The 25691-nt window shown below is 34.8% G+C and overlaps 1 protein-coding gene across 1 annotated transcript; it reads right to left on the bottom strand.

Annotated features, from left to right (window-relative positions):
* Positions 1–376: 376 nt before the first annotated feature.
* LOC145954832 (uncharacterized) lies at positions 377–25579 on the bottom strand. The gene is made up of 4 exons (XM_083069519.1): positions 24768–25579; positions 20243–23391; positions 1954–2102; positions 377–403 (listed from the first exon to the last, which is right to left on the bottom strand). The coding sequence occupies exons 2-4, from the start codon at positions 23388–23390 to the stop codon at positions 377–379; spliced, it is 3324 nt and encodes a 1107-aa protein (XP_082925645.1). The 5' UTR covers position 23391; positions 24768–25579.
* Positions 25580–25691: the final 112 nt, after the last annotated feature.

Below are 25691 nucleotides of genomic sequence, written 5' to 3'. Positions count from 1 at the left end.
GGACACCATGGATGGTTGAGCCACCTCAAATACTCGACCAATAGCCACTAATCACGGGGGGTCATCCTTAACATATAACTCACACTAGTTTGGTACAGCAGTGTGAGTCTGTTCCCCTAAGGGATTTGGAGCAGCACAACTCCCTTTAGTGTTAACTCGAACACCAACATGAGCAACTGTAGTCTATTGTTGAGAACGAGCCAAAAACTCAAACTTCTGTTCAAACTCTTGTCGAATGTTCTTCAATTTTTCTTCAAACTGCATCTCCATTCTCTACATAACCCTTGATGCCTCTGCCCTAGCCTTCACCAATTTCTTTTTTTTTTAATTCATATCCCTCTCTTGATAATAGATGAGGTGCATCATTCTTGCTCTGTCATTCTTGGACAGCTACTCTTTTGGCCTGCAATAATACAAATAAGAAAATGAGATTAATTAAAATATACCTTAAGTATTTGTGTCAATATAAGAATTATCAATAACTAACCTACCAAGAAGGGTCCAATTGAGTGGCACGAAATTGCATCCACTCCTCATCAGTAATCTGGTACACTTTAGACAGGGAGTCTCATTTTTTCGCTCTCCAAATACATACTCCCATGTCAAGAAAGTCTTGAAGTCTCTCCACCTGGTGGCAAGGGCAGATAACATCTTCCTCCTCATGACCTCAGTGTTGGGAATGTCAAAATTTTGCTATCAAAATAACAATAAATAATAAATAACGTATTTAAGTTATATAATATTGAAGGGATGTGAAAGTATATACCTGAATATCCTGCCACATGAGGTTCTTGTCAGCCTCCTCAACGTCATCCCATGATGGAATGATAATAGAAACATGACGTCGAGCTAAGACTCCCAAATAGCTCCTAAACTTCAGAGCATTTGGGCCTAACGCCTTGCCAGAACAAGGATCCACCTCAACCGGTGTCCTCTCCTTGGCAATGCGTCCAGCTGTCAACCCAGACAATCGGGTGACAAATCTACCCTCCCTCCTTCCACTGCCAGACCCCGAATCTGCCATAATCTTGAAAAAATTAAACTCTCATTATTAAAACAACGAATTAACTGAATAGACAAATAAAGTAAAAAAGATAATAAAAATATAGCAACAAAACAACTAATAAAAAAATTAATAATACACAAACACAAACCTATTAGGTGGGTATGTTTTCCCATATTCCTTCATCATGATCACTTCGAATAGTATGCATTTCGTCCACTTCATTGTCCGCAATAGGACCAAATGATCTACTTGAGAAAGACAGTGTCTCATGCATATCTAGAGACTCATCTTCGTGAGTTCCATGCATGGTTCTTCCTTCGAGGACCACTAGCCATTTCATTACATTGATCCCTGACATAAAAATTTTTTCTTTCTTGATATGCCATAATAAAAGGTTCATCCTTATAATCGACCTTGTTCAAATCAACCAAAGTAAACCCTAAATCATCTGTTCGCACATCCGTATTGCCATCAACCCATTTACACTTGAACACAGACACTCTAAACGTAACATAATCAATTTCCCATATGTCTTGTATGACTCCGAAATAACTCATGGATGTTGTAATGGGATTTTTATCTTTAGAACTAGCAAAGTGCACAGCCTCAGCCTGAATTGTAACCCCACTATTTTGTACTCTACTTTTGTCATCTTCTATCTTTGTATAGAAACAATATTTGTTAATGTCACACCCACCAAATGTAATGACATTGTTGTTAGGCCCACGAGCGAGTCTCAAAAGTGTATCAGAAGCATTAACCTCACCGTAAACCTTTTTCTTAAACCAAGCTAAGAAACTCTTGTTATGTTCATTCAATACCCATTTTTCATTCATTCGGGGGTGTGCTATCTTGATTTCATGTATGTGTTGCGATATGTAAGGAATTACTTCATTAGTGTTGTTCAATATGTACAAATGTACTTGGTCAACTTCTGTTCGACTCACAGTTCTAATCTTTAAACTTCTAGTACCCTTACCAAAATGTTTCCCATCATGTCGAGTCTTAGGAATTCCTATTGGTTCTAATTTTGACATGTACCCTGAACAAAACTCAATGGCTTCTTCTGCAATGTACCTCTCCACAATAGAGGCTTCTGGGCAGTATTAATTCTTGACATATCCTTTTAAGATCTTCATGTATCTCTCAACAGGGTACATCCATCTAAGATAAATCGGGCCACACAATTGAATCTCCCTAACCAAATGAACTATCAAATGCACCATGATATCAAAAAATGAAGGTGGAAAATACATTTCCAATTGACACAAGATTGTGATTGCTTCATTTTCTAACTCATCTAACTTTAAAGGGTCAATTACTTTGTTGTAAATGGCATTGAAGAATAAACACAATCGAGTAATAATAGCAACTATAACAGAAGATGGTAAAATGTTACGAATAGCCACAGGCAAAAGTTGTTGCATTAAGACATGACAATCGTGAGACTTTGATGGAGAAGATAGGAGGAGTGAATGTTGTTCTTCTCCTATTCTTCACCTAGGCTTGGATCTTCTTCAAGGAGCTTGAATTCGAAGATGGAGAACTCTGGAATGATGAAGGAACACGAGTGGAATGAGGTCTAGACTTGGATGGAAGCATCCAAGCTCAAGCATCAATGGAGAGCACACTTCAAAGAGAAGGATTCTAAGGTGAAATCCTAAGGTTTTGAAGAAGAACTCTAAGGGGCTTTTGAGAGAGGAAACTCGGCAAATGGCTCACAAATTTCTATTATGATCAAAAGTGTATACAAAGTGAGAAGGAATTGGCTTAAGTATGCACCGAAATTATGACACTTAGGCGCCTAATTTTAAGGTTCACAAAATGGCGCCTAAAGTTTGAATTCAAATTTGAAATTTGAATTCAAACTTTGGTGCACATGTGTAAGTCCGAAAATTTAGGTACCAAAGTTCATTTAGGTGTGATTTGAGAGTCATTTAGGGTTAATTTGAGTGGCACATGTTCAGCCACCCAAGGTGCTAAACATGTGACTCAAATGTAACTTAAATGACTTCCAAATTAAACCTATTTTAACCTAATTAGCATACTTTAGTATTCCTTGTATTTTCCTATTCTAATGACCTAATTACATTGGTCCAACAATTACAATGGAAAGGAAAAATTACAAGAATGAAAATGAGCCCAATATTGGGTACCAAAAGCCCAAAGGCCCATGAAGCCCAAAACTAGGCCCAACTAGCCTAAAACCTAAAATGCTACTCTATGTGGTCCAAAATACAAGACCAAAATATATGATACCTATACTAACATGATGTATACAAAACATATGAAAATAGCTATAACAAACTATGGCCCATGAAAAGTTCAACTTGGGCCTTCCCAAGCCCATAAGGCCCATTGGGCCCTGGCTGGCCCAAACCTTCATGTCTAGCCAACTCCTCTTGGATCTTTGAGTATGTCACCTCTTGCAGACTCTTAACATTTGAGGAGTACCCTTGTGTAACTTTCACACTGCGTAAGCACTCATGAAAAACTTTTTTTTTCCCTTTTTTTTGATAGAGTATGACAAGCTGGAGGCAAGTAAGTACGTCATCTAATAGACTGAGGATGTAACTCAGAACGTATACCCATGTCCACCAAATCTTGTTGTGCTTTCACTCCATCTTTAGTCTTTCCTTTTATGTTTAGCAATGTCCCAATTACACTATCACAAACATTTTTCTCCACATGCATCACATCTATATAGTGTCTAACATCTAGCTTGCACCAATAAGGAAGATTAAAGAATATTGATCGTTTCTTCCAGATATTTCTCTCAATTGACTTCTTTTGCATCTTTCCGAACATAATTTTAATGTTCTTCACCCGCTGATATACTTCTTCACCATTGCACGGTGTCGAGGCAATTTCATCCTCCTGACATCCATTAAATGCTTTCTTCAATCTACGGTATGAACGACTACGAACTAGAAACTTGCGATGCCTAGTGTACACAGTCTTTTGCCCATGTTTCAATTGGGTATAACTTGTGTTTTCTTCACATATAGGACATGCATACCCTTCACACTATATCCACTCAAGTTACCATATGCTAGAAAATCATTTATTGTGCAAAATAACATTGCACGCAAAGTAAATTTTTCTTCACAATATGCATCAAAGACCTCCACTCTTGTCTCCCACAACATTTTCAAGTCATCAATCAAGGGACTAAGATACACATCTATGTCATTTCCTGGTTGTCAGGGTCCTGATATCATCATAGACAACATAATATATTTTCTCTTCATGCATAGCCAAGGAGGCAAATTGTAAATGACCAACAAAACTGACCATGAACTGTGTTTACTACTTAAGTTCCCATAAGGATTCATGCCATCTATAGCTAGACCAATTCTCAAGTTTCTTGACTCTGCACCAAATTCTGGAAATGTTTCATCAATCCTCTTCCATTACGGAGAATCAGTTGGATGTCGAAAAAATTTGTCACATTTTCTACTATTTTCATGCCATGTGAGGTTTTTTGCATCCTCTTTAATGGCAAACAATCTTTTAAACCTAGGTATTATTGGAAAATACCATAAGACCTTAGTAGGGGGGACCCTCTATTTCTTCCTCACCACTACTTCCATCAGTTTTCTTTTTGAACCGTGACAATCCACATGTCGGACACACTTTCAATGTAGCAAAATCATTTGTATACAATACACAATCATTAGGGCATGCGTGTATCTTCTTATACTCCAAACCCATTGGACATAGTATCTTTTTTGCCTCATAGTTGCGATTAGGTAACGTGTTATCTTCTAGAAGTATCTCTTTCAACAACTCCAACAATTCTATGAAACTTTTATCAGTCCAGCCATTTCTTGCTTTTAAACTAAACAATCTTAAAGTTGCTGATAATCTTGTAAACATACTACATCCTGGGTACAATGGTTGCTCAAAATCAGACTTTAAGGTATCAAACACATGTGCTCTTTCAAAATTTTCTACACCAACATCACGTATCATCTCTTCTAAATTATCGTCTATTCCTTCAAAATTTTCAGTTGTTGACATCGTTAGAATGTCTAATATTTCTCCGTGCCATGTCCATATTGTATAACTCTTCACAATACCAAATATAAATAGGTGATCACGTATTTCCCCAACTTCTTGACGTATCTGATTCAAACAACGAACACATGGACAATAATATGTCCCTTTGATGGGTTTTCCATTTTCTCTTGCAAATTGCAAGAACTCTTCAACTCCATTTCTGTACTCTTGACTAATGCGACGTGCATTCATCCAACTTCGATTCATTATCTATATATTAACACAAATTAACTATTGACTCAGTTATTCATAATTATTCTAACCTAAACTACAACCCTAAAAAATTGATAGTAATTTCGGATAGAATCGATAAATACTTCTACTAATACAATGCTAAACTAAAGGTTAATGCCTAATTTGGTCCCTCTTAATAATTAAATTCTTCTTCTTTAATGCATCTGGAATGGCCTGTTCTGAAACTAGAACAGGCCGTTCCAGATGGACAATTAACACAAAATTAATGCGTCTAAAATGACCCATTCTGAAATCAGAACGACCCATTCTATCTGCATCAATTTTGTATTAATTGTTAATCTGGAACAACCCGTTCTGGTTTCGGAATGGCCCGTTCCAGGTGAACAATTAACAAACAATAAATTCAAGTAGAAAGGCCCTTTCTAGTTGCAGAACAGGCCGTTCCAGATAAACAATTAACACAAAATAATGCAGAGAAGAGAACTAAGTTGAAACTAACCTCAAACGTGCAGACCCAATGCAAAATAGCTTACAAAGAGAACGTGTGCAGAGACTAAGATATCTAAGTTTCTTTCTGTAAACTTAGATGGAAAAATAAGTAAACTAAAGCGCGCGCGGGAAGAGAACGAAATGGTCATCATGTAAATAATATTTTACATCAGACTAGGTGTGGCCAGACGTAAATTATATAATCTACGTCGGACATGTATTGTGGCCAACGTAAATTGTATATTTTACGTCGGACCATACCTAGTCCGACATAAAATAGTCTACTTTTAATTACAAAAATATCACTGCTTATTTTTTACGTCGTATTTTCGTATGTTTGACGTGAAAGAGGTGATGTAGTAACCTTATTTTACACTAGTGAAGTAATATTAAAAATAAAATAACATAATATTAACTCTAACATTATTAGAAAGGGTGAGCAATGGATGAGTCAGAAGAGTGTTAAAAAGAGTATTATAAACTAACATTATTTTTCAATTAGAAATGTTGAAATTTAGTAACAGACAAGCAGTCATTTTTTATATTGTTTTGTGGGTTTGTGAATCGGTCTAGCAATTGGTTCCTAATTGAATCACAACTATATATTTGAACAATAATATATAATTATGTTTGTAAGACGGATGTGAAAATGGATAAAATAAATATTAGATTTTAAAAATAACTAAAATAAGATGACAAATTACGAATTGAAATCAAATTTTAAAATTTAAATGATCAAATTAAATCAGACTTTGAATTTTAAATGATTAGAAGCAAACTTTGAATTTTATGGAGGATAAAATTTAACTTATGAATTTTATAATGACAAAAACCATATTTTAAAATTTATAAGTATTAAAATCAACTTTTAAAAATTTTCTAGGATAAAACAACACTTGTCAAATGAAAAAAGTGTACACAAAATGTCCATGTATATAATGTTGATATTGATATGACATTACTGTTAATTCTATTGACTGAGTTATTCAGAGATTTAATGCGACAAATTTTTTAAAATAGAAGACTGAAATTAAGTAGATGATTTTAAAAGGAAGGACTAAAAGTAAATTATTAAATATTTACAGGGAAAATAAAGATTTAAAGTGCCCTAATTTAAATTCATCACAATTTGGAGTTTACACCGTAGAGCATTCTTAAATTTCATTTGTATGGCCAACAATGCAAAAAGAATTGCAATAATTTTGATCCATTTCATTTTTCACACTCTAAAACAAATTAATACTAACATATAAACCTAAACCTTTCCTATTCCTCTTTATAAGCGATGATCTCACTCTTCACTTCCTTGTCAACAAAACACAGACGTTATCATTAATAAAAAGTGACAGAGAAGGTACCAAGTCCAAATAGGATTAATGTAACTAAAATATAGATGTCGTTTTCCATGATCATTTTTAGCTCCTCAACTCGTGTTGGATCAACTGTTTTTTTTGGCCCAACTCCAATGGCTTGAGATATGATCTTTGCCAAAATACCAACCTAGCTTTTTTGGTAAATTAACTAACGCAATCAAAGAAAATCAAACCCACATGTCCACAACCTCACCCCAAGAAAATGAAAGGTAGTTCAATTAGAGGTTAAGTATTTAAGGGTATATAAGGTCTTTTAAGGTCACAAATTACTAGACAATGGTCATTGTGAGTGTTAGTGACAACTTTTGAGATTAGTTGAAGTTTGTCTTCCTGCTGTAGTAAAAAGGAACATGAAGCGCAGCCTTTATTGACAATAAAAGAGGCTTCATGGCCAACTCCATTCCATGTTTTTATTTGACCACCTATATATGTGCTTGCTTCTGTATAATCTATATACGTGTAAGTGCTATAACCTCCTCATAAAGGTGCTCAACCTAGTGACAAAATCTTCTCTAACAACAGAAAAAGGTCCCACTCAACAATGCTGCACAAATGCATAATTGATTTTATTCATGGATAACTCCTTAGTTTTGGACCCCTATACTATTCCGCACATGAATATTATTGGCGATAATCATTGTCTTTTGCTTCTCGATCCTAAGTTATGATCACAAGAATAGTTATCATTATGAGTTAATCACCTATATATTGTCAGTGTAAATTTTTTTTACACCGGTAACTAATTATATCTTTTAATTGTGTCATGTTACTATAAATACATTTACTTTTAACAGTGATATGACACAATTAAAAGATATAATTAGTTGTTAGTGTAAAAAAACTTTACACTAACAGTATATTGGTGATTAACTCTATCATTATATATATTAATACATAAAAGAGTTAATCATCCATACACTGTCAGTGTAAAGTTTTTTACACGGACAACCAATCATATCTTTTAAATTATTTTATTTTATTTTTATTTGATTAAATAAGCAAATGACATGACATTATTAAAATATATGATTGGTTGTCAGTGTAAAAAAATTTTACACTAACAGTGTATAGGTAATTAACTACATAAAATCAATCTCTAAGTGGTGTTTCGCCAAAAGTTTGGTAACCCCTGCATATATTTAGTCTTGGAGAAACAAAGAGCATTTTAATTTTATGCATTTTTTTTCCATGCTTATATGGATCCTATAAAACCTAAGCTTGTGTGCCCCTCCCTCTTTTTTCTTCTCAGCTTGATTTAAGGTCATCTTCTTTAACTCTTTATAACCAAATGACTGTTACAATTAATTTATAAATCATTACTGAATATCTAAATCCACATATTTCCATTCACAAGAATCAGCGTAGTAATTAACAGTGAATTGAGATAGTATATGCAAAAATTTATAAATTCGAATTTTATTGTGGTTATTATATTACGAATAAAAAAAATTATATATGTTACTATTCTAACTAATTGTCAGTGGCCTAGCTATGTAGTATATAGGAGTGCTATCACTTTAATTAAAAAATCAAATGTGTACATTTCAAAAGCCTAACTTCACTACTTAATATCACATTTGTGAGAAATCGTATCACATTCGTGTTTGAGATAGATTTGTCCTTTAAGAAAATCATTGAATTGTTTCACCTAAAACAGTCTTCCTGTCTTCTCTCAACTAACACTGCAAATTCAAACGTCATGGACTGCCCCTTTTTCTCCCTTCACTCTCATAGGCAAACATCGAAAAAATCCTAGCTGCCTAAGATATAACGTAATTGTCAATTACCTGTATGTGTGCCAATAATTGTCACTGAACTTCACACACAGAAAAAAGGAAAAAGGAGGGTCTTATTACTGTGATGCCTCGTGTCTATTCTAATTTCAAAGTTTAATCCTAGTGTTTTCTTTTTTAACTTTTGTTTGTTTATGTGGGGGGCTTTCTTTTTCTTTGTTCCTTTTTTACTTATTCCGGATCACTCGCTGTCATTATTGACTTTGGGTTTTAACACTTATTAGTCTACCAAAAAGTGAGTGAACACAGCACAACAAACAAAAAGAGAAGGTAAATTTTAGACCAAGTGTTCTTTCATAACATTGCATTTGGACCCTAAACATGGAATAAACGCCCTAATTTCAATCATATATTTCTTTGCTAATTTACCGCTAATTAGCCTGCTTTTATAACTATAATATTAATAAGAAGTATCAGTTGAAAATATTGATTAATCTTTGTCGAAAATATAATATATTCTATATTTAAGGTTAGAATTCAAATCATAAATGATTTGGTTAGGAGACACAAATTTATAACACTAATATCAACCAATATTAGTTAAAATTGATTAATCTATCATAGAGCAAAATAGAAGAGGTAAATTTGGAACAACTTGTTTGGATAAAATATTTCATAAGACTTAAAGAAAAAAAAATTAAAAAAAATTAATTTATTCATAAATTAAAAATAACTTGTGTATAAATTAAAAAAAAAATCTTAGAGAAACTAATAAGATAAAATTTCTATATTAATTTTAATTTTTTAAAAAGTTTATTTTATATTTTCTCCTTATTTTTCTCTTGAAAAAGTATTTTCAAAAAAGTTTACTCAAATATGTTCATACTTCAAGTAGCATTGCACATGGATCTCAAAACTGGAGTAAAATTCTGAAATTCCATCCTGCTGTTTACGAAACTAGGTAAACAATTTTTTTTGTGTTATATAATATCAAATTTGTATCCTTAATCAACGCAAGAATATTTATTGACATCAAGGTTTTATTTTAGGTCACGATTTTAAAACGTTATGGATGTAGTTGGCATTTTGAAACACTGAGATGTGACATAGACCAACCAAATCAGTGAAACTACCCTAACCAAAACACCTCCCAACCCTGTCTTTTGAACCTTCTAGTTCTAGCCAAGACTCTATAATGTTAAGCCACCACCCTATCTGCCAACCTTTGACACCAACATGCTGAGCCTAAGCCCCGTCCTATATATCAACCTTTGAGACATTGAACATGTGTCTGTTCTTTTATTAGTTTGATTGTGTCCAAGTGATTTTGTGCGTGTCTAATAAACTGTGGTGGATCACGCCATTTTTGACATTCCAGCAACATCAATTTGGTGTGTCAGAAGTAGGGATGACAAATATACCCGTACCCGCGGGTAATATCCGAACCCGTCCCGACTTTGACAGAAAATACCCGGTTTAACTGGGTACGGGTACGGGTAAAACCCGATATATTAAATCGAGTACGGGTACGGGTACGGGTATGTACTTACCCGCCCCGTACCCGTACCCGTACCCGTCCCCGTTTTCATTTTTAATTTAATACTCACTTTCAATTTAATTATATTAAAGAATTTTAGTATTTTTTTATATGTGATTTTTTATTATAATATGAGATAAAGAAATAACCTAATTATAATTATAATATAATTAAAAAAATAATTTAAAAATATTATATTTAAAAAAATAATAATAATAAAAATTTTGATAGGTACGGGTATACCCGATACCCGACGGAGACGGAGATAGGGATGAAAATCACATACCCGACGGGTACGAGTACGGGGACGAGAATGAGTTTGCCTCGCGGGGATGGGGACGGGTATCATGAAACACTACACCAAAATTAGGTTTTTGTGGCAATTAATTTATTCTTTAGCGACCATATAAATGGTCATTATTTTTTTTACCAGCATTTAAATAATGGCTGGTGTATCTAGTGTCGCTAATACTATTACCGACATTTATATAAAATGCTGGTAAAGACCTACTAAATTGTCAGGAAAACTTATTTTTTTTAGTGGCAATTTTAGTAGCCATTTTAAAGGCTATTAAAAGTTATTTTTTCAATTGTCACCTTTCCATCCATTTAGTGACTTTTATCTTTTGCTAGTAAAACTTTAAATAATTTATTCCTATAATTTTCTTTTCAAAATTCATAACTTATATACTCTTTTTTTTTATCTCTAGTCGATGTGAGATTTGTAAGATGAGGGTTGTCTTCTATTTATATATTTTTTAATTGTCTTATCTCTTAAGAGATGTGAGATTTATAAGGTGCAAGTTACTCTCTAATTGTTTTATAGCACTATTGAACTTGGTAATAGTGAGTGATTTGATACTAATTTATTATAGTGAATTAAGAGTCTAACTCAACCCTATTAATCAACTTATAAGGTGATAGTTATTACTCACTTATATACTATTTAATTATCTTATCTCTAATCGATGTGAGACTAGTTTTTTTCAATAAATAATTGTCGCTAATAATAAACTTTAGTGTAATATAAATACACTTTTAGTGGCTATTATATATTAGCCATTAATATTTTTATTATATAATTAAATAGCGGCAATTAAATTATTACCATTAAACAATTGTCGTTAAAAATAATTTTTGTTGTAGTGAAACAGGTACCCGCTCTGCCCCGTTGCCATCCCTAGTCAGAAGAAGGAAGGACAGAGCATATACCGTACTTATTTTAGCTGTTTATATAATAATAATGCCAGTTTCTTCTTGCTTCCTCATGTACGCTGTATATAGCTTTTCATGTCAAGGTTTGATGATAAATTCACGATGTACATCGACCCTATTGAATTAGTAAGCTTTTAATGGATATAATGTTGAATGATCAAACTAAAAAATATCCATATTATAAACTATAAATCATTTTAAATGGTTGACTGACTATTAGGAAGAATCATTAGAAGGGTTTGACGACATGCACATGATCAAGATTTTAACTTTGCTGTTGTTATTATATTATATATACTTATAATATAAACAGAACAAGACTATGACTATTAAAATCTAATTACTTTGGTACATGTTATAGCTAACAAAAAGGATTGTTTTACACCCAACAACCTATTTAATACCTACAAAAAGAAAGAGATAAATATAAGTATAATAAATTGTATGATTCCATAAAAATAGGAAATTGATAGGCGTTGATGTATCATTGTTATACGGCTAATAAGTTTTAATGTTTTTGTTTTATCATTGTTCCTTAATATGAACACATATTAACCTACACTCAGTTACTATATTATTTGATATTTATTTGTTATTATTAATTTTGTTTTAATATTACATGTAAGTCTTAAAAACCTATTAGTAACATTTTTAATTTTATTTTTATATAAATCTCGTCTCACTCCTCCATATATACAGTAACATCATAGTCATATATGAAACTTAAAAAGAGGAGAATCTCTTAGATGCTTAGATACATATATGTGTACAATTATGTGTGTGTATTATGTGGAGAGAAATTCGCTTTATTTCAAGAGTAATTAAGTGTCTTGGTAGACTTAAGCTAATCAATTAGTCATATTTTATATTAAATTTTAATAATTTGACAGTTAAATTAAAATTTTTTATGTAAATATCAAGTCTACAAATTTTAAAATAATTAAAAATTTGCTTTACAAATTCAATCAATTTTTGGGTTAAGATTATGTGCAAGTTATATAAAAATTGTTTTTTAAGCTAAAAGATTATATATTAATATAGAAGTGGGCATAAGGCATGCCAGTATAAGGCATAAATAAAGTTCAAAATGTGGACAAACAAGTTAACAATCTTCTCTCATTTTCATTATTATAGCAATATATTGCCTAAATATTACATTTTTACTCACAGATAACATCTCCCTTCAACATGATCCATTAGTATGAGTGATAGATCACTGTCAAACTTAAGATCATTAAATTTAACATGGTTAATCCTTCTATAGTTAAGATTTTAGACTTCTAAACTCAATATGTCTTCGACATTTCAGAATATCTCAACAATATTTCACTATCACACCCATAGATATAAAATATCTGTTCTAGCAATACTCTTAAGACATAAAGAAGATAAAGTTAATATTTATATTTTTTTATTCATGCCTCTAAAGACTAAAGGAATATAAATTTATAATCTAATAGTTAATAAAGATGACCATACAAGTATCATTATCGTATTTTAGAAAATATTAAATAATATTAAAATTAAATATAATAATATTCTAATATTCTAATTAAGTCAATCTAATATAATCTTTCAACCATTTAATTTTATTTCTTTTTGGAAATAAAGTCCATCCTAACATTATCGAAAGCTTCACATAAAACTTTGTTCTCAATCGTTAAAAATAGACATGTAGATGATGAATAACAATCTAACTGTTCGTAATGCATAAATTGTGAATGTTAGGCCAAGCCAAGGGAAAATAGATTTTTAGAATTCAAAAATGTTGTAGGTTGGAGAAGCGGTTTCCATGGACGCCCAAAGTGCCAATCAAACGAGAGCACACAAATCTTGTTCTTGATCAAAGGTGGAGAGGCCTTTTTATTATTTGGTGGTGTAGGTGAGGCAATAGAATTTGCCAAAAGTGTGGGCTTTGTATTATTTATGGGTTATTGGGTTGATCGGGCATTGAAGTTGTGCATGGGCTATTGGAGAAATTGGGTCCAGAATTTATGTTGTGTGGTTCGGGTTGAGTGGTGAGATATGGGAGTGGTGGCACAAAGGGTAAATAGGTTTAGGTTTGTAAGATGCTAAACTGTTGTCACTAGGGCATGAGATATGCAGTGATGGCCTGAGCATGGGTAGGTGGGACGACCCTCATCCATAAACTTTTTTTGTCAGAGGCAAAAAAAAATAAATTATTTAGTCTTATAAAATATTAAAAATTATATAATTAATTACTAAAAATCTATTAGAGAAAGTAAAATAATTATGGATAATTAATCAATAATCAATTTTTTTACTAGTCAACAAAAATCTACCAATAATTGTAAGAAAATGGTAATATTAGATGTAAAGATAAATCAATAACTTAATTAGTCTCATAGTTTCATCAATATCATACATTAAATTTTTAGACATTGTTATCATTAAAACACCTTAAGTCGTTAATAATTAACTCACATTATAACTTATAATTTACGTATGTTTTCTTCCATGATTTATATTTCCTAAACATTAATATTGGTACCTTAAACCATTTGTAAGATAAAAAATGTTAAAGAGTAAATTCATTTCTCATTACCATTTACAACTTACATTTCCACAACTTAATTTTCTAAGACCTTGTGTAGTCCAAACACCATATCTAGAATTATACACGTGTCATCAAGTTGATATTAATTTTCTTAGAAAGATAAAACAATTATCTACAACTTCTATTTTAACCTCAAAAGTTAATTGTGCCATTTACTATTTTTAAAACAAATACAAAACTGCAACATTTTCTACTTAAACCTAACAGCCTAACCTTCGTTTACAAATTTGATCATAACTTGAGTTCTAGATCTCCTTTATAGGTGATTCCTGACTAACCTTCGTTTACAAATTTGATCATAACTTGAGTTCTAGATCTCCTTTATAGGTGATTCCTGATGGCATCCTTACTTGCATGAACATGAGATGATGAGCAAAGGAAGAGGACGCCTACTCCAAGGATCAAGTTCTTCAAAGGTGGCACAAGGTTTTAGGGTGGATGATGATGGAATGGACGAAAATGGAGGTTGGGTAGAAGGTGTTTGAGGAAATGCTTGAGAAGGGTACTCTAGGGTTGGCTCACTTCATGATGATGAAGGCCACTTCTAGGGTTCTTTCTCTCAAGGTGGAGATGGGAGGGAGGTGGCCGAATTAGCCAAGGGTGACTAAGGAAAGATATAAAGGCACAAAATGCTCTCTTTATATTCAATATCCAAAGTATTTACAAGGTGTGGTGCCTAGGGTATTTATAGGAGTGGGAGACATCTAGGGTTGCATTTAGGGTGCCAAATGCACACCAAATGAAACCCAAATTAACCCTAGATGCAACTTGGTGGCCAAGGATGAAATCTTTGGGTTTAGTTAGGCTACATCTAGGTGCATGATAAGACCATGCAACCTTTGCCCTCCACTTGAGCCTAAGCCTTTCTAAGTCCAAAAATAGGTCCAAACACCACCAAAAATGTGTCTAGCTCCCTAATTAAATACCTTAGCCCAAAATTAAAAACCTATGATCTAAAACACCCCATAATATAAGGGTAAAATGGGAAATACAAAAGAAAATAAATCATATGACTAAGATACCCCAAAATACAAAGGTAAAATAGGAAATTAAAGACAAGGGCAAAAATAGGAATAAAAATAAATGCTATAAAAACTTAGGAGCTAAGGCCCAAAAGTAGGCTTACTCCTCCTATGGTTTTTCAACACTAACCCATTCCTCTTGCTTCCTTCAATATATCACCTCTTGGTCTTCTTGGCCTTAGTGTTATTCCATCATTCCCTCCCTCTTGAAAAGGATTTGACCTCAAATCAAGAGGTGCTTCATGGTGGGCCTCATGACCAACAAAAACATAAAAATAAGCATTAAAGGTGATAGTATATGATAGAAATGGAAAGTGTATCCTAAGAGGAGTTCCACTAAAAATGCTAAAAAGATTGTTTAAACTAAAAGGATTAGACTCTCTAATGTTAAGGATAGTATCCTCCCCATGGTGAAGTCTAGGTGTATAACTGAAACCTAAAAATTTAAAAAGACTAAAACTATAGCACACTAAAGCACTAGTCCTAAGAACTAAAATATCTTGTTGGAGGTACCCAATGTAGTGACCTAGGTATGTATTGGAAAATAAAGAAAACTTAACTAAAAAATTACCTAAACAACTTTGTATTGCATTATTTGTTAGATACATATGAGAAAAAGGTGTTAAGAGGAGTCTAGAAAACTCATATAATCTAAGTTTGTCTTGTAGGGAAGTATCCAAGTTAAGTTCAAATAAGTTTGAACTTCCTTCAAGATCAAAAATAGAAGATACAACACCATGAGATGTATCCAACAAACCATACAAACCAAAAGTTGGGTGCTTTATGAAGAAAACTAAAGTAGAAAGAGTCTTAAAGAAAGAAGACTTATCTACCTTGGGCACCACCAAGGAAGTAGTACAAGAGGTGGTACTAAGTGAAGTCCACTTCTTCACTAAATCTTGAGGTTGAGATTCTTTTTCTTTAAAAAGGACTTGTTTTTGAATCTCCACTTCATGACTAGTGGCAACATGAGAGAAAGAGTTAAGGTCTTGATGAATAAAGAAAGTCTTTTTTTAAATCATTTTCAATGGGAAAGTGACTCTCTTCAAGCATAAGCCCTTTGGAAGAAACATTATCCTCCTTACTCTTCTCTATGAGTGTTGGTTGTTGTTTTTCTTGTTCTAACCACTCTTTAACCCTCTCTATATTTTTCTTCTTTTTTTCTTTCTTTTCTTTTTCTTTTCTTCTAAGTTCTTCCTCTCTTTTTGTATTTTCTTCCTCATGCATACTTTTAGGGATTCTAACCTCTTTGGAATTTTGATACCTAGTTGGGACAACCCTAGGTTTGGATCCACTAGTTTCTCTCCTCTCAACTAATTTTGCAAGTAATTGTTTTATTTCCTCCTTATTCCTAGTATTTTCTTTTTCCCTTTTTCTAATTTCTTCCTCTCTTTTTATGTGCTCCTCTTCTTTTTTTCTTATGTACTCTTTTAATTCTCTAATCTCATCTCTAACACTAAACCTAGTATTACAAGAATTATGACCATGTACACTAGAATGATCACTCATCTTTGATCAAGAAAAGGTTTTCACAAATTTGTTTTCAAAAGGTTGGTAAAAAGGTTTTCACAAAGAATGAGTGATAAAAAGGTTTTCACAAAGAAAAGGTTTTCAAGATGCAAGATTGGTATGAAATGGCCTAAGTGTACAAAGTGAACTATCAAGGGAGGTGGACTACTAAGAATCACTTAAAAACCAAGCCTTTTCAAGCAAAAATCACTAAGCTTTTTCAAACTTTTCTCACAAAACTGTAACGACCCACCCTAGGTCGTCACATTAATAACCAGCCAAAATAAAATAATATAAAATAAAGAAAATAGAGCAAAAGCCAGCTACGATAGAGTGAAAAAATTATTTCATAATATCAAACATAATTATATCAGAGTCATTCTTGGTAAAATTATACAGTAATCCAATAGTAACATCATGAAATATAAGTTAGACACCCTAGGTGCTGGTCAAGCTCTACGTCTAGCCACTTCTCAAAGCAGCTACCCCAAAAGACTCCTTGCTATCCCAAGGCCTCACACCTGATCTGCTCCCCCACATAGTGAGATCATCACAGTCCAAACCACATGGAAACACAAGGGTTAGCACATATAAAACCAACCATAGTATATCATAATAAAATATCATTAAACAAATATTTATCCACAGTATTTATCCAGACCAACAAGTCATTTCCATTCTAAATATAGACCAACCCAAAATATAATGTATACACGTCCATGCCAATATATACATATTTTATGATAATAAAATAATCCATAACCAATGTATACAATCCATACCATATGTATACAGATTCCATATCCAAAACAAAGTCACACCACTGTATAATCCATGATGTAACCAACACATCCAAACCAAATGTTGGCCTCAACACCATCCAAACCAAGTGTTGATACGGTGAAACATGTCAGCAACCCATGTCCCACACCTAACCTCTCATGGAAAATATACAGTTGGATTACGTCGTCACGTAACCCTGGTGATCATGGCCACTTCATCCATCGGTATGACTCGGCCTTGCCCCCATACCGGTAGCAAATAGAATACTTAGAGGAGTACTTCAGAATCCACCTAACATCTGAAGTGGTTTATCATATAACCTTTGGAAAAGTTCCACATTGGAATCCTCACCATGGGATTCCCAAATTTCATATTTTTCCAAAGATTATATCCTGATCTCACCAAGAGATCTAATCCATACCATAACCTTACTCCTTTAAGTCCTATTTACTTTTCCAAACCACATACATAGCATATTCCATAATTAAACATAACCATAACCATGCCAATTTGTCAATATAATAATAATATAAATATCCAAAACAACCATCAATTGATCCAAATTATACTATATGAAATGAAAATCTCCACATAAAATAGCATATTAAAATTATACTATTCCTATCATGCTCATATATACTAGATTAATTTTATAAGCACTACCCTTACTTGGATAAACCTGAACTGAAACTCGGGCAGAATCTCCTCCTCTCTCCTTAAACAAGAACCGAAACTCGGGCAGAACCTCCACCTCTCTCCTTAAGCAAGGGCCGAAACTCGGGCAAAATCTCCTCTTCTCTCCTCTTTTCTCTCCCCTAGCAGAACCTCCTCTACTGGATTCCTCTTTCTCTCTCCTCTTTTCTTTTCTCCTCCCCTCTTTTTCTTTCTCTCTCTCTCCTCTTTCTCTCTCTAGGATTCTCTTTTCTCAGTATATTTTTTTTTCACCCCCCTGGCCCCTATTTATAGGCAACCAGAGTCACCCGGAACGGCCCGTATTGAATTCGGAACGGCCCGTTCCGAATCTTTCAAATGTACGCAAATTTTTAAACTGGAACGGCCCGTTCCAAAATCGGAACGGCCGTTCCCAAAAAGCAGAACGGCCCGTTCTAAAATCAGAACGGCCCGTTCCGAGACTCATCCAGAACGGCCCGTTCTCCTTCCGGAACGACCCGTTCCCTCCAGAATGGCCCGTTCCAAAGTCAGAACGGCCCGTTCTCCTAGTTGGAACGACCCGTTCTGGGCCCGTTCTCACTAAAAAAATTTAGTATAATTTTTAAGCTTGGAACGGCCCGTTTTGCTTTTGGAACGGCCCGTTCCAAGTTACCAAAACACCCCTTAATTTTTTTTTAAATTGCGAAAATGCCATCAGTAATAAAATTACAAGAATACCCCTATACCTTTATAAAATTTACGAAAATGCCATTGATAATTAATAATAATAAAAAAAATGGGTATTACAATTCTCTCCAACAACAAAAATTTTCGTCCTCGAAAATTCACTTACTCTAAAAGAGATATGGGTATTGATCCTTCATCCTTTCCTCCAACTCCCAAGTAGCTTCATTAGTAATCTCATCCCAAATAACATTCACCAAATTGATAGATTTACCTCGCAACTGTTTAACTTTCTTATCTGCCACTGAAACTGGCTGTTTCTCAAAAGTTAAATTCTCCTTAACTTGTACTGCCTCTAATTCCAATACATGACTTGGATCGTGAATATATTTCCTCAGTTGTGAAACATGGAACACATCATGCAGATTAGAAAGGAATGGAGGTAATGCAATCTGATATGCCACTGGTCCAATCCTCTTGAGAATTTGATACGGCCCAATAAACTTAGGATTCAACTTCTTAGCTTTGATAGCTCTTCCCACACCTGTGGTAGGAGTTACTTTCAAAAACACATGTTCTCCTTCTGAAAACTCCAAAAGTTTCCTCCTTTTGTCTGCATAAGACTTTTGCCGACTCTGAGCAGCTCTCATTCTTTCCTGAATTTGTTTCACCTTTTCAGTAGTCTGTAAGATGATCTCTGGCCCCACCATCACTGATTCTCCCTCTTTAAACCAACACAAAGGTGTTCGACATTTCCTCCCATACAGAGCCTCAAATGGTGCCATTCCTATACTTGCATGAAAACTGTTATTATAAGTGAACTCGACCAAAGGCAACATCTCTTCCCAATTCCCTAGATGATCCAAAATACAAGCTCTCAACAAGTCCTCCAAAGATTGGATAGTCCTCTCAGACTGCCCATCAGTTTGTGGGTGATAAGCAGAACTGAGCCTCAACTTAGTCCCTAACGCTTGATGCAAACTTTGCCAAAATCGGGATGTAAAACGAGGATCCCTATCAGAGATGATACTGGAGGGCACACCATGTAATCTAACAATCTCCTTAATATACAATTGAGTTAACTTTTCCAAGGACCACTTTATATTCATTGGAAGGAAATGAGCACACTTAGTTAATCTATCCACGATCACCCAAATAGAATCACAATTCTTAGCAGATCTTGGTAATCCAACAACAAAATCCATGGTTATACTATCCCATTTCCATTCTGGCACTTCCATCATTTGTAACAAACCTCCTGGTTTTTGATGTTCTACTTTAGCTTTTTGACACACAATGCAAGATGCAACATACTCAGCTATCTCCCTCTTCATACCATTCCACCAGAACATTTTCTTCAAATCTTGATACATTTTTGTCATACCCGGATGTACACTCAACTTACTTTTATGACCTTCCTCAAGTATCAACTTCTTCAACTCTTTATCTTGTGGAATACAAATTCTACCCTTGTACCTCAAGATTCCATCCATATCTTGTTCAAATCCTTCAGCTTTCTCAGAACCCAACAACTCTCTAACCTTATTCAATCTCATATCCTGAACTTGTTTTTGTTTCACCATCTCCAAGAAATCACTAGTAATGGTAGTCATACCACAACTAATAAAATCTGAGGCAATCACAACATTAAGATTCATATCCCTGAATTTCTCTACTAACTCCATCTCTTTAACCATCAGGTAAGACATATGAAGAGATTTTCTACTCAAAGCATCTGCCACCACATTTGCTTTACCTGGATGGTACATTAACTGAAAGTCATAATCTTTCAAAAACTCAATCCACCTCCTTTGCCTCATATTTAACTCTTTCTGATCAAACAAATATTTCAAACTCTTATGATCACTAAACACATCAAACTTTGCTCCATAGAGATAATGTCTCCAAATCTTCAAAGCAAAAACCACCGCAGCCAACTCTAGATCATGCGTAGGATAATTTCGTTCATGAGTCTTTAACTGCCTAGATGCATAAGCCACAACCTGTCTATCTTGCATAAGAACACATCCTAAACCTTGATGAGATGCATCACAATAAACCTCAAAAGATTTATTAGGATCTGGCAGAATCAACACTGGAGACGAAGTCAACTTTTCCTTTAACTCTTGAAAACTCCTTTCACACTCCTCCGTCCATATAAAAGGATGATCCTTCCTGGTCAGCTGTGTCAAAGGCATAACTATTTTAGAAAATCCTTCTATGAATCTTCTATAATAGCCAGCCAATCCCACAAAACCTCTAATTTCAGTAACTGATTTTGGACGCTCCCACCTCAAAATCGCTTCCACCTTAGTAGGATCAACTGCAATTCCTTGTGCAGAAATCACATGACCCAAGAACTTAACTTCAGATAACCAAAACTCACATTTTGACAACTTTGCAAATAATTGTTTCTCCTTCAATACCTGCAAAACTATCCTCAGATGTTCTCTATGTTCTTCCATAGATTTAGAATAAACCAGAATATCATCAATGAACACCACCACAAACTTATCCAGAAAGGGTCTGAAAATCCTGTTCATATAATCCATGAAAATAGCTGGAGCATTCGTCACTCCAAAAGGCATGACAACATACTCATAATGGCCATACCGAGTCCTGAAAGCAGTCTTTGGTATGTCCTCTTCCTTTACCCGAATTTGGTGATATCCAGATCTCAAATCAATCTTGGAGAAAATAGTAGCTCCCCTTAACTGATCCATCAAATCATCTATTCTTGGCAATGGATATTTATTCTTGATTGTCAATTTATTTAACTGCCTGTAATCCACACATAACCTCACACCACCATCCTTCTTCTTTACCAATAACACTGGTGCTCCCCACGGAGATACACTAGGTCTGATCATCTGCTTCTCCAAAAGTTCTTCAACCTGCTTCTTCAATTCAGATAACTCCGCTGGTGCCATTCTATAAGGAGAAATGGACACTGGTCCCGCCCCTGGTATAAGATCAATACTAAACTCTAACTCTCGCTTTGGTGGTAATCCCGGAACATCATCCGGAAAAACCTCTGGAAATTCTCTAACAACATCAATACTATTCAACAACTTTTCATTCTCTACACTAATAAAAGATAAGATCATAAACCCAAGAGCTCCATCCTTCAACAATCCATCTACCTGTCTATTAGAAATAAATCTCTCCTGTTCATCAGTAGGAAAGATTAATTTCTTCTCTGAACAATCTATCAAAATCCTATTGGCAGAAAGCCAATCCATCCCTAAAATCACATCCAAATCGGATAGAGGTAAACAAAACAAATTCACTTTATAACAACGCCCTTCCACCTCCACTGGACATCTCAAACAAACCTCAGAAGTCAAAACAGACCCTGAAGCTGGGGTAGAAACAACTAGATCCACACACAAAGAACTCACAACTAAATTTAACCTTGCCACGCATTCATAAGAAATAAAAGAATGTGAAGCACCAGAATCAAATAAAATAGAAATATCATTACCATCAGCTTTGCCCTTTCCTTTTACCAGCTCAGATGTCGTTTCAGCTTCAGCACCTGTTAAAGCAAAGACACGACCTGCTGTAGTAGGCCGATCCACTTTCTGGTTCTCTCTAGCTGGAATATTTTTGACAATGCAATCTTTAGCCATGTGACCCACCTTGCCACATTTAAAACACGTATAGTTCTTTGTAGGACAGTCCTTCATCATATGTGGGCCTCCACAGATATAACATCTAATACTCTGAACATCTCTTGTGGTAGTAGTCCCCATCGGTTTCTTATTAGCATTTCCAATTTGAAACTGAGATGGTCTCTTTTGAGGATGTTTCCCCCTCCCAAATCCAGATGATCCCTCTAGACCCTTTGCCACTCTATTTCCTCCTTCAAATCTCTCAACTGTTTTTGCCTTTTCAACTAGAACTGGGAATTCCACAATCCCCATAGGGACAATAGTCTTTTTCAGCTCAAATCTTAGACCCTCACTAAACTTCCTGCATCTCCAGGCTTCAGTGATAGCTTGAGAATAATACCTAGCCAAGTGTTCAAACTTGACCACATACTCTTGTACTGACATATTTCCTTGTTGCAATCTCAAAAATTCAGCTTCCTTAGCATATCTGGCGCTATCTGGAAAATATTTCTCTAGGAATACCTTTTTGAAATTTTCCCAATTTATCACCTCCCCTCTAGCTTCCATCATAGCTTGAGCACCTTTCCACCAGAAACTAGCCTCACCCACCAACATATAAACAGCATAAACTAGCTTCCTTTCCTCAGGACAATGCATCACCATAAAGATTTTCTCCATCTCTTCAATCCATTGATCAGCAATTTCAGGTCCATTAACACCTGTAAATTGAGGAGGATTCCCTTTTCTGAACTCTGACAAGCCCCTATATTCATCAGATACTTCAGTCCTAGCTGCTTCAGCTGCAGCCCGGTTGGTCTCCATCTGAGCCAACAAAGTATTCTGTTGTCCAATAGCAGCAGCAATTAGCTCCATAGCCTGAGCAATCTGCCGCTCATCTACACCTGAAGAAGGATGAGAATGGTTTCCCCTACCAACCATCCTAATAAAGATAAAAGATCAAGGAACCCATGAGTTTACACTAAAACACATAAGAAATTCCTTTCAAAAAAAAAAAAAAAAAAATCTATTTCCACCCAACAGAAACATAATAAGACCATTTCCCACAAACCCTAAAGAGACTCGACCAGCTCTGATACCAAAATTGTAACGACCCACCCTAGGTCGTCACATTAATAACCAGCCAAAATAAAATAATATAAAATAAAGAAAATAGAGCAAAAGCCAGCTACGATAGAGTGAAAAAATTATTTCATAATATCAAACATAATTATATCAGAGTCATTCTTGGTAAAATTATACAGTAATCCAATAGTAACATCATGAAATATAAGTTAGACACCCTAGGTGCTGGTCAAGCTCTACGTCTAGCCACTTCTCAAAGCAGCTACCCCAAAAGACTCCTTGCTATCCCAAGGCCTCACACCTGATCTGCTCCCCCACATAGTGAGATCATCACAGTCCAAACCACATGGAAACACAAGGGTTAGCACATATAAAACCAACCATAGTATATCATAATAAAATATCATTAAACAAATATTTATCCACAGTATTTATCCAGACCAACAAGTCATTTTCCATTCTAAATATAGACCAACCCAAAATATAATGTATACACGTCCATGCCAATATATACATATTTTATGATAATAAAATAATCCATAACCAATGTATACAATCCATACCATATGTATACAGATTCCATATCCAAAACAAAGTCACACCACTGTATAATCCATGATGTAACCAACACATCCAAACCAAATGTTGGCCTCAACACCATCCAAACCAAGTGTTGATACGGTGAAACATGTCAGCAACCCATGTCCCACACCTAACCTCTCATGGAAAATATACAGTTGGATTACGTCGTCACGTAACCCTGGTGATCATGGCCACTTCATCCATCGGTATGACTCGGCCTTGCCCCCATACCGGTAGCAAATAGAATACTTAGAGGAGTACTTCAGAATCCAACTAACATCTGAAGTGGTTTATCATATAACCTTTGGAAAAGTTCCACATTGGAATCCTCACCATGGGATTCCCAAATTTCATATTTTTCCAAAGATTATATCCTGATCTCACCAAGAGATCTAATCCATACCATAACCTTACTCCTTTAAGTCCTATTTACTTTTCCAAACCACATACATAGCATATTCCATAATTAAACATAACCATAACCATGCCAATTTGTCAATATAATAATAATATAAATATCCAAAACAACCATCAATTGATCCAAATTATACTATATGAAATGAAAATCTCCACATAAAATAGCATATTAAAATTATACTATTCCTATCATGCTCATATATACTAGATTAATTTTATAAGCACTACCCTTACTTGGATAAACCTGAACTGAAACTCGGGCAGAATCTCCTCCTCTCTCCTTAAACAAGAACCGAAACTCGGGCAGAACCTCCACCTCTCTCCTTAAGCAAGGGCCGAAACTCGGGCAGAATCTCCTCTTCTCTCCTCTTTTCTCTCCCCTAGCAGAACCTCCTCTACTGGATTCCTCTTTCTCTCTCCTCTTTTCTTTTCTCCTCCCCTCTTTTTCTTTCTCTCTCTCTCCTCTTTCTCTCTCTAGGATTCTCTTTTCTCAGTATATTTTTTTTTCACCCCCCTGGCCCCTATTTATAGGCAACCAGAGTCACCCGGAACGGCCCGTATTGAATTCGGAACGGCCCGTTCCGAATCTTTCAAATGTACGCAAATTTTTAAACTGGAACGGCCCGTTCCAAAATCGGAACGGCCGTTCCCAAAAAGCAGAACGGCCCGTTCTAAAATCAGAACGGCCCGTTCCGAGACTCATCCAGAACGGCCCGTTCTCCTTCCGGAACGACCCGTTCTCCCTCCAGAATGGCCCGTTCCAAAGTCAGAACGGCCCGTTCTCCTAGTTGGAACGGCCCGTTCTGGGCCCGTTCTCACTAAAAAAATTTAGTATAATTTTTAAGCTTGGAACGGCCCGTTTTGCTTTTGGAACGGCCCGTTCCAAGTTACCAAAACACCCCTTAATTTTTTTTAAAATTGCGAAAATGCCATCAGTAATAAAATTACAAGAATACCCCTATACCTTTATAAAATTTACGAAAATGCCATTGATAATTAATAATAATAAAAAAAATGGGTATTACAAAAACAATTTTTCACAATACTTGTGTGTGTGTGCACGGCCCCCTAGTAGGCAAAAGAAAGGCCTTCTAAACGAAAATTTAGACAAAACAAAGACCTAAGCAATTTTACTACCAAAAGCTTTAAAACATGCAA

The sequence above is a fragment of the Cajanus cajan genome, chromosome 1 (assembly GCF_000230855.2).
Source record: "Cajanus cajan strain Asha chromosome 1, NIPB_CcT2T_4, whole genome shotgun sequence".
Classification (NCBI taxonomy): domain Eukaryota; kingdom Viridiplantae; phylum Streptophyta; class Magnoliopsida; order Fabales; family Fabaceae; genus Cajanus; species Cajanus cajan.
The sequence above is the reverse complement of the archived record's forward strand: the minus strand, read 5'-3'. Positions and strand labels throughout refer to the sequence as shown.

Coding starts and splice junctions, on each gene's coding strand:
- LOC145954832 (XM_083069519.1), bottom strand. CDS start 23,390: ATGGTTGGTAGGGGAAACCATTCTCATCCTTCTTCAGGTGTAGATGAG. Junction 2,103..20,242: donor ACTTGAGGAAGGTCATAAAA/GTAAGTTGAGTG, acceptor AATACTGCCCAG/AAGCCTCTATTGTGGAGAGG. Junction 404..1,953: donor GAAGTTTAAAGATTAGAACT/GTGAGTCGAACA, acceptor GTATTATTGCAG/GCCAAAAGAGTAGCTGTCCA.